The sequence below is a fragment of the Podarcis tiliguerta genome, assembly GCF_965153285.1.
Source record: "Podarcis tiliguerta genome assembly, chromosome: 4".
In the NCBI taxonomy this organism is placed as follows: Eukaryota; Metazoa; Chordata; class Lepidosauria; order Squamata; family Lacertidae; genus Podarcis; species Podarcis tiliguerta.
In genome coordinates, this window is record NC_139537.1 from 72124884 (window position 1) to 72134521 (window position 9638).

Below are 9638 nucleotides of genomic sequence, written 5' to 3' on the forward strand. Positions count from 1 at the left end.
TACGCTTCAGGTTACAGACTCCGCTAACCCAGAAATAGTACCTCGGGTTAAGAACTTTGCTTCAGGATGAGAACAGAAATCGTGCTCCGGCGGCGTGGCGGCAGCAGGAGGCCCCATTTAGCTAAAGTGGTGCTTCAGATTAAGAACAGTTTCAGGTTAAGAACGGACCTCCGGTACGAATTAAGTACTTAACCCGAGGTACCACTGTACTGGAAAGGCTCTGGATCTAAAGCCTTCTGGTTCCCTCATCACTGGCCCCAACAAAGGAGACGAACTATAGAAACGCTGAAGCACAGTTATTTTCCCTCTCACTGAAACTGATGGGAGGGGACATAAAGCTTGTATGGGGTGGGGTGGGGGGAAACCTGGCAGGACTCAGGAAGTAGCAGTTCCTCCACCACAGACTCCCCTCCCACCCAGACCTCCATAGGATTGCTTAGTTAACATGCTTTCTTTTTAAAAGAAGAGTGGATCAATGTTACCACCAATGACTCTGGGGCAACGGATTACAGCATTTTGAACTAATCCTGTTGCTAGATAAATGGGGATTGACTCCCTAAGATAGTATGCAGAAGAACCATTTGTCTGATAATTATGAGTTTCTGTTGAGATCAAGAATCTAGGTATGTAGTTCCTTGGCCTCTTTTGCGGGCCCATTTATATATTCTGCTGCTATTGCGAGTGCTTTAAGGGACCTTGATACAGCAGGACATAAATCAATAGTCTGCTTGCTTTCAGAATACAGGAATACCCTTGCTTTAGAGAAGAGTATAGGAAATAGTTCTATATCTTCCTTACTTTTAAAAAGTGGATTTTGCTTTTGTGTCTTCATTCCTGTACTGATGAACAGCTGTTGTTGACAGTTATTGACCAACAATAGGAGGGCAATGTGTTTCAGATCATCTATGTTATCAACAATAGCTGTCCATCAGTATATGAATGTACGCAGTGCGATCCTATGGATGTTTACTCAGAAGCAAACTCTATGGTTTACAAGAGTGTGTTTAAGCTTGGAGCTTCAATGGGGCTTACTTCTGTTTAGATATGTAAAGGATTGCACTGCATGACTTTAAAATAAGATGAATCACATTCAATCTATAGGGATTATGGTAAAAAGATGGAAATTCTAGCCATCTATTAGCTTTCGCTTGTGACTCAAAATATATCCTACCGTCTTTGTTCTGGTTTCAATGCAATTATTCTTTTTTTAATTGTGATATTTACCTTAATTTTTAAAGAGGCAAGAGGTGGATATGTTGGAGGCGGAGAGGTAAGAAATTAATTAGGATTATTTTAAATCTAAGATTAAAACAGTGTGCCTGCATATAGATTTGCTTCAATGAGCTGGGTCTACTGAAGTGTTAAACATGACTGTACAAATTAGGGAAGGCAATAGATATGCCTGGGGAATAGTGGATGCCATTCTTTTATATGCCTTCTTCCTCCTATGGATAAGTCATGTTTCATTCTTTTTGTCGAGATGTGTGACCTCAAATTGGTTTAATATATCATTTGGCTAAAACTGGAAGGCACTAGCAAAACTTCATTTCAAGCCTTCGCTGGTTCTCATCAAGGGCTTGATCTAAGTTGCCACTTGTGATCTACCTGATTATAGGGTTGGTAGAGAGTTGCTGAGCTTTTTGGGGGCAAAGTTTTTTGGGCAATTTCCACCTGGACACTGCTTCCAACTGCAGTATTCCAGATATATCTGGGAAATTCCAGATGTATGGCAGCCCTACCTTATTGCAACTTGGAAAGTACCATTGCTCTAGTATGATGTACTGTATGTGAGCCATTTGTCCCCACCTCCAAAGCAACGCACCCCAGTTCCAAAATGAATGCGGGCTTTTTGTAGAAGCAGGTTAATAACATCAGCTTTGCAGAATCACTGCATATGTACTTGTCCTGCATTCCAGTGCAAATAATTCTCTCTTATATAGTAACCAACACAGCATATTATTATTAATAATAATAATAATAATAATAATAATAATAATAATAATATTTACTGAATTTATATACCGCCCTATACCCAGAGGTCTCAGGGCGGTACAAATAGCCCATTTTAATTTGCTATCTGTGGCTAGCACCAACATGCTTTTTTGACCCCTATCAAATATCTTGCAAATGGTTGCATTGTTATGGAAATGACAGGCGCCAGATGTGTACTGTGATCTGCAATCAGAGATATATTGGTTATAAGAGCAAAATTACTGTTTCTGTTGCATTTCAGCTCCTCTCTTTGAAGTTTATGGTTTTTAAAGAAAATGCCCGCAAGTGAAGGCCTAATAAGATTCTGAAATGCAACAACTTACTGGGATATTATACAGCAGTTTTAGAACATCAGAGAAACTGGCATAAATAACTACACGGTGAAAAGCTCTTCAGCAGACAATGACAGAGATGATGACAGAGTGGCAAAGGAATACGTTTTCAATTCACGAGAGTTAACGGCGCTGCACTGCATTTTCTAAACAAAGGTTGCTGAACATTTCGTGAAGTACCCACTTAATATTCAATCGCAAGATTACAGATGCGATAAAGACAACTGATAAAATTCATAGCAGGACATTCTACATGATGCAACATTTCCAGTAACATTTCCAGTTCACTGTTTTTCAGTACTGTACCTAATCTCCATATAAAATTAGTTCATCTTTCTTGTTTGATTTCAGAGTTTAATTATGCTGTTCATCTCTTTAGAAACTAATTGAGCTAGGGGTTTCATCATCAAAGTATAGCTTATCTTTTAAGATGTTGGACTAATCATGGTTGTCACCCCATTTGCAAGCAGCCTTCATTTCCTTTAGTCTCCAATGGCTCTCTTGCTCTCTCTCGCTCTCTATCAATCTATTACCTTTCTTTCTCTCTTACTGAGTCAGTACATTGGGCCATCTAGCTCATAATTGTCTACACTGTCTGGCAGCAGTTCTCCAGGTTTTCAGAAGGCATCTATCCAGGTATTGAACCAAGGAGCTTCTGTATGCAAAACAGGCACTTTTCCATACTAGTCTAGAAGGTTCCCCAACATTCCAGAACAGAAGGATGGAAGAGGAAGAGGACTTTGGTGGAAATGCACGAAGTTTTGCAGACCGAGTTTATTTCCCACTTTCCCACTACTAGCTGGCTACAATTTTGGGGGTGGCACTGTGGGTTAAACCACAGAGCCTAGGACTTGCCGATCAGAAGGTCGACGGTTCAAATCCCTGCAATTGGGTGAGCTCCCGTTGCTCAGTCCCTGCTCCTGCCAACCTAGCAGTTCGAAAGCATGTCAAAGTGCAAGTAGATAAATAGGTACCGCTCCGGCGGGAAGGTAAACGGCATTTCCGTGCGCTGCTCTGGTTCACCATGCTGGCCACATGACCTGGAAGCTGTACGTCGGCTCCCTCGGCCAATAAAATGAGATGAGCGCCGCAACCCCAGAGTCAGTCACAACTGGACCTAATGGTCAGGGGTCCCTTTACTTTACTCCCTGAAAGTTTAGGCACAACACATATACCCCATGCACTCTCACTCACTCTCTCTCTCACACACACATCATAGGATGTGTGAATAAATTAAATGTAAACCTATCAAACTGTGGTGTTCAGTAAACAGTTGTTTGTTTAAACGCACTTAAACTAGTGGATGATTCAGTTGTTATGGGGATCATGTACATCTGAATTCCCTTATTTAAACTCGGGATTCCCATCACTGAACCAGTTTAAGTGTATTTTATGGTCACTAAAATATGAGAAGAGAAAGCCATTAATATACTCACCTTTCCTTTAAAATTTGGTGATGATTAGTTCACCTCTTCATCCATATAATTACAGCGATGCCAGGCTCCCACATATCCTGCAGTTTTCAAATTTATATAGATCCAGACTATTTCCAGATGGTTTTCCCGAGCATTGTTAGAAGTTAAAAATGCAGCAGGCTGTGACTATCTTAATTGAGGCCTTTACCCCCTGGATGCTTCCAAAACCTGTAGCGGGGACAAAGTGCATATCGTGAGATGTTCCAGAGGAGGTTCTATAAATCTGCCACCATACTTGGTATGTTTTTGTGTGTTCTCCCCCTAACCCAGCAATGACCCTTACAAAACACACACCATGCTAAGATTATTTATGCTCCTGGCAGGAATAATCTGCATTAGATGGCTGCATATGAGCTGGCTAGAATTCATGCAGCAATATGAAAGCTGCTTTTGCAACACTTCTGTGTGTTTATTTTGGAGACAATGGCTGACCAAGATTTTTTTATTACGCTTCTTTCTTTTCTCCAGTTTGCAAATGAATGAAGTTATCTTAGGGAAGTTCTCATCAAATTTTCCCATTTTTTTTTTTCTGGCTCGCTCACAGCAGAACTGATAAATGGTCCACAAAATGTGAAATGCCAGAATGGATATGAAGAAGCTGAAGAAATGGACATTAGTGTGGGAAAGATGAGCAATCAAAAAACAGGATTCCCATGAATATTGTACTAAAATTACAGCTTGCGGTTACCCTGGAATGACAGTAACAGAGCCGTACCACTGGCTAGTTTAAGAAAAGAAAGACATTTCTGGTTTTCCTGCACCACTATTTATGCTCATGATACGAAGTATGGTTTGTTGCAACTAGTTAATGTCAATAACAAAGATCGCACAGGCATACATGAATTACCGTATTTTTCGCTCTATAAGACGCACCAGACCACAAGACGTACCTAGTTTTTGGAGGAGGAAAACAAGAAAAAAAATATTCTGAATCTCAGAAGCCAGAACAGCAAGAGGGATCGCTGTGCAGTGAAAGCAGCAATCCCTCTTGCTGTTCGGGCTTCTGTGATAGCTGCACAGCTTGCATTCACTCCAAAAGACGTACACACATTTCCCCTTACTTTTTAGGAGGGAAAAAGTGAGTCTTATAGAGCAAAAAATACGGTACACGAATAGTACACTAACATAAAAAAAGCCTGCTGGATTAGGCCAAGAGCCCATCTGCTCCAACATCCTGTTATCATAGTGGCAGGGGAATACAGGTAGCACTGTGGTCTAAACCACTGAGCCTCTTGGGTTTACCAATCAGAAGGTCAGGGATTTGAATCCTCATGACAGGGATGAGCTCCCATCGCTCCGTCCCAGCTCCTGCCCACCTAGCAGTTCAAAAACACACTAGTGTAAGTAGATAAATAGGTACCACTGAGGTGGAAAGGTAAACGGCGTTTCCTTGTGCTCTGACACTCGTCATGGTGTTCAGTTGTGCCAGAAGCAATTTAGTGATGCTGGCCACATGACCTGGAAAGGTGTCTGTGGACAAATGCTGGCTCCCTCAGCCTGAATCAAGACAAATGCCACACCCCTTGGTCGCCTTTGACTGGACTTAACTGTCCAGGGGTCATTTACCTTTACCTTTACCTTTACCTTATCATAGTAATCAACCAGATGTATGTGAAACCCCAAAGAAGGACCTGAGCACAACAGCACACTCCCCAGTGGTAATGGGACATGGGGCAAGATGCTACATTGTGGTGTTTTTTTAAAAAGTCTCATACAAGTGGATTTGCATACAATTTTAGGCTGATTTCAGTAAATGTTAAGCATGTGTTTGAATATCCCATTAAATTGAGGCTTAGACATTAGACATTACCAATAATTTGTCCAAAACCAGGGGAATGTTGACATTTTGCCAACAGTTCTTAACCTGGCAATTCATATATGCAGATATTCTTCCATGGCCTCTATTGATATTTTAAAATATTGATTAGCTAGAAAAATAACAACTTTTTTAAAAACTGGAAGTCAGAATAGTTATAAAATCTGGAGTTAATCAGACCAGTTTCAATTGTCTGAAAGTGAGGACCACTAAAACTCAGATTTAAGACCAGTTTTAAAGATACAAGGAGGAGTGAATAATGAGCATTATTTTTATAAGTGCAAATAGAGTAGTTACTTGCTTGCTAGGGCTTTGAAAATGTGTTCATAAAAACAATTAAAACTATTCAGCAGTATGTCATCATAGTAATGATATATTTATGACCATCAGAATACTCTCTTGACAGTTTCCATTGCTTTCTAATATTCCATATCAAATGCTATCTGAAAATATAGCCAATCTATATTAAAACCTGAGACTTAAATGGATTTTTGTGACAGTTTCATAATGCAGATACCTTTCAAGTCAAATACCTTGCATAGTCTCTGTCAAATGTTATGAGTGGTCTGGAAAATAAAAATTGAATTCCATTTTGTTATTCAATATATTTGCCGTTATTCTCTTTCTCTTTCAGATATATATATATGTATAATATCACCAATCATGTTGATGGAAGCATGTTTTCCTAGTTGTGCATATTTTTCCTTAGCTGAACGGAGTTATGTTTGGAAAAAGATGTTGTGTATCCATAATCGTCCAACCTAATTCAACAACTAAGTTGTGTATGTACAGCCTAGTGCTATAAACTCATGATGAGTTTTCTGGGAGAAAGAGCAGAAGACTAGATTCAGTCCCATTGCTTCAGAATCTCCATCAAAAAGCTGATCAGCAATTTCCACCAGATTTTTCTGGGCTGCACTCATACAACCTCGGTTTCCAGGCATGATTTTTCAGACAGAGCCCAGTTTGTATATGTATATAAGAGTCTGGGAGATGTGTGGACACTTCCATATTATCCTGATTCAAATCAAGCAAAAAGGGGCCTCATCCTAAGATTGCCTGCACAAACCAATTAACAAAAGTTTTGGAAATATATTGGTGATTAGCAACAAATCTATCAGAGCAGATAGGTATCAGCATAAATATTTAGGATAAGGCTGCTCAGCACAGTACCTGAATAGTCACCTGAATATAGTTAACTAATACACATTATTCGCTTCAGATACACACAGATTTCATGCAGATTGCTACGGTTTCCACCATGGAAAGGGAAGCTCTTTGGCAAACGTACCTTTCCGCAGAGTAGCTTCATCTATTGATATGCACTGGAGCGTTCGCATCTGGAAGAGATCACTAGCTCAAGTTGACAATGATTTATCTAAAATAATGTTTAATAATGGATAAGTAAGGTTTTATATTGTTGTGAGCTCCCTGCTTCCCTGAGTGATAAGAAACACTGCCTGGGTGGTTCCTTTGGAAGAGAGAGTGCTGTGGGGACTTTGGGCATTTTTGTAATGTTTGCTTTATTTTGCAAGTATACAAGGAGAACATAAAGGGAAGCAAGCAGCAGATGCTTCTAGCAGGCAGTATATCCACATCATAGGAAAGCAAAGACTCTTAAACCTTGGCTGTGTACACACCATACATTTAAATCACACACCCCTCCCTTGAAAAAAAGAATTTACGCCTCACAGAGGCTGCAATTCCCAGACCCTTAACAAACTAGAATTCCAAGGATTCTTGGTGGAGGGCAAGAGAGATAATAATAATAATTTATTATTTATACCCCGCCCATCTGGCTGAGTTTCCCCAGCCACTCTGGGCGGCTCCCAATCAAGTGTTAAAAACAGTACAGCATTAAATATTAAAAACCTCCCTGAACAGGGCTGCCTTCAGATGTCTTTTAAAGATAGGATAGCTGCTTATTTCCTTCACATCGGATGGGAGGGCATTCCACAGGGTGGGTGCCACTACCGAGTAGGCCCTCTGTCTGGTTCCCTGTAACCTCACTTATCGCAATGAGGGAACTGCCAGAAGGCCCTCGGCGCTGGATCTCAGTGTCCGGGCTGAACGATGGGGGTGGAGATGTGCTTTAAATGTGTGGTATGTATGAAGCCAGTATTGCCTACTCTGGCTGGCAGCAGCTCTCAAGGAGTCTCAAGCAGAGGAATCTTTCTCTCCCTTTCTGCTTCAGCCGTGTTAACTGAAAATGCTACAGATCAAACCTAGGATAAAGGTGCCTGCATAGCGACGGAGAGGTGGGTGATCAGTAATGGGACCACACCACGAGAGGCGGTTTAACCTTCCCTCCTCAGTGCATGCCTGATGAAAAAGCCCAACATTCCTTCTGCCCCAGCCACTAATTACCTCAGGGGAAGTATCAACTGGCAGTGCAATATCAAATAGCAGCACCAGCGTGATTTGTTGTCGCAATCGGGGAAGATTAATTACCTTCCTTATGTGGGATGGCCCTGCTCTTGCAATTTATTTATTTTTTTAAAAGCAGAGATGTGAAACGCATTAATGCATTCCCTGTAATCTCTAGCTTGCTTGTCATCAGTTCCCCCCTCCTTCCCTCTCTCCCTCCCTCCCTCTCTCTCTCTCTCTTCAAAAATCTGCCTCAACACTTGTTTCTTCCCACATACACATGTCACTTCCCTTAGTGAGATGTGTCACTCCCCCACCACCCCAATTCTTACAGCTTTTCCATTCCAGAAATTCAAGAGAGATTTCTTTGTATGTCCCAGCCACTAGTTCTCGTTGAAGAAACTATTAACCACCCATCCTAGGCCATAAACAAGGAATCACCCTAACAAAGGAAGATTGGCCACTTATAATATTATTTTTAAAATACTGATTAGCTAGGGAAATAATGTTTCCCCTAACAGACTTTTTAAGCTACTGTGACCACACACACAAAAAACCACCCACATTTTGCACTGGCACTGTAGAAATCAAGTGTGCATCATCTTCTAATGCAGTGTGAAAGTCGAGGAGAAATTCATCAGTAGAACGGCCATGCTAACTCTATCAAACACAATATAATCCAGTCTTAAAATCTGAGGTTTGTGTTTTTTTTCTTTCCATTCCGGGAATATTAAGGGTTGCAATTTCGAAGCTGGTGTTCCTGCACGAAAAATTGATTAGTTCAATTTCAAGGTGTCAAACTGGTGAACAGTTCAGTACACAGTAAAATTCAATTTTGGTGATTAACACTCACAATGACTATTTTTGTTATAACAGCCAAATTCTTATTTCCAAACCTGGTGTTCATTGTTCTGGTACACTTGCTTCCCCTGCAATCATCAGCTAGTTACTAGTTGGGAGAGATATTTGTAGAAGAGAGCTGAGTGCTAGCAATCTACTGTGCAAATGTTGTTCGCACTGCATCCATCACGACTGGTGGAAAAAAGAGACAGCAGGAAATGAGAAGGAAACAGTTATTATGTCAACATAAATAAAAGAAGAAGAAACACCAATCAATTCTATATTGTCTTGTAAAAAATGGGGGTGGGGGGGAACTGATTGAAAACGTTCTCCTTGTAATAGCTTGTATATCCTGGATCTCTTATTGGAGGAAGCCACTAAAAACCACAGGGAAGAGAGCTTGTATCAGTACCAGAAATAATTAACTGAGAAGTTAATTAACAGTTTCATTGCCCGCCCACCTTTTGCGCCCATCGAGCCTTAGTTGTGCATAGGTCTGCATGACTAGTTCGGACATACAGTGGTACCTTGGTTTACAAACTTAATCCGTTCATTCTTAAACCAAAGCGTGCTTTCCCATAGCAGCGGGAGACTCAATTTACAAATGGAACACACTCAACAGGAAGCGAAACATGTTCTTATTCCAAGGCAAAGTTCACAAACCAAAACACCTACTTCCGGGTTTGCAGAGTTCGTAATCCAAGTTGTTCATAAACTAAGCTGTTCTAAAACCAAGGTACCACTGTAATGTGAATGGGGATGTGCATCATTTCTGATGTATGTTCAAACACACATTCCTCCGAAGTGGGGATAGAA

General features: G+C 40.7%; 1 protein-coding gene across 2 annotated transcripts in view; it reads right to left on the reverse strand.

The window, feature by feature from the left end:
• Positions 1-9350, reverse strand: part of AFF3 (ALF transcription elongation factor 3) — a 228518-nt gene extending 219168 nt beyond the window's left edge. The window contains exons 1-4 of one of the 2 annotated variants that reach the window (XM_083437609.1): positions 8879-9350; positions 6907-6993; positions 6149-6181; positions 3761-3967 (exon numbers count right to left, since the gene is read on the reverse strand). Coding sequence is in view for 1 of the 2 variants with exons in the window: in XM_083437607.1 (XP_083293733.1) it covers positions 2858-2895 (38 nt within the window). In the remaining variant the exon portion in view is untranslated. Of the gene's footprint in view, positions 1-2857; positions 2936-3760; positions 3968-6148; positions 6182-6906; positions 6994-8878 lie in introns of those variants that run through there. The other variant, XM_083437607.1, reaches the window with a different exon arrangement.
• Positions 9351-9638: the final 288 nt, after the last annotated feature.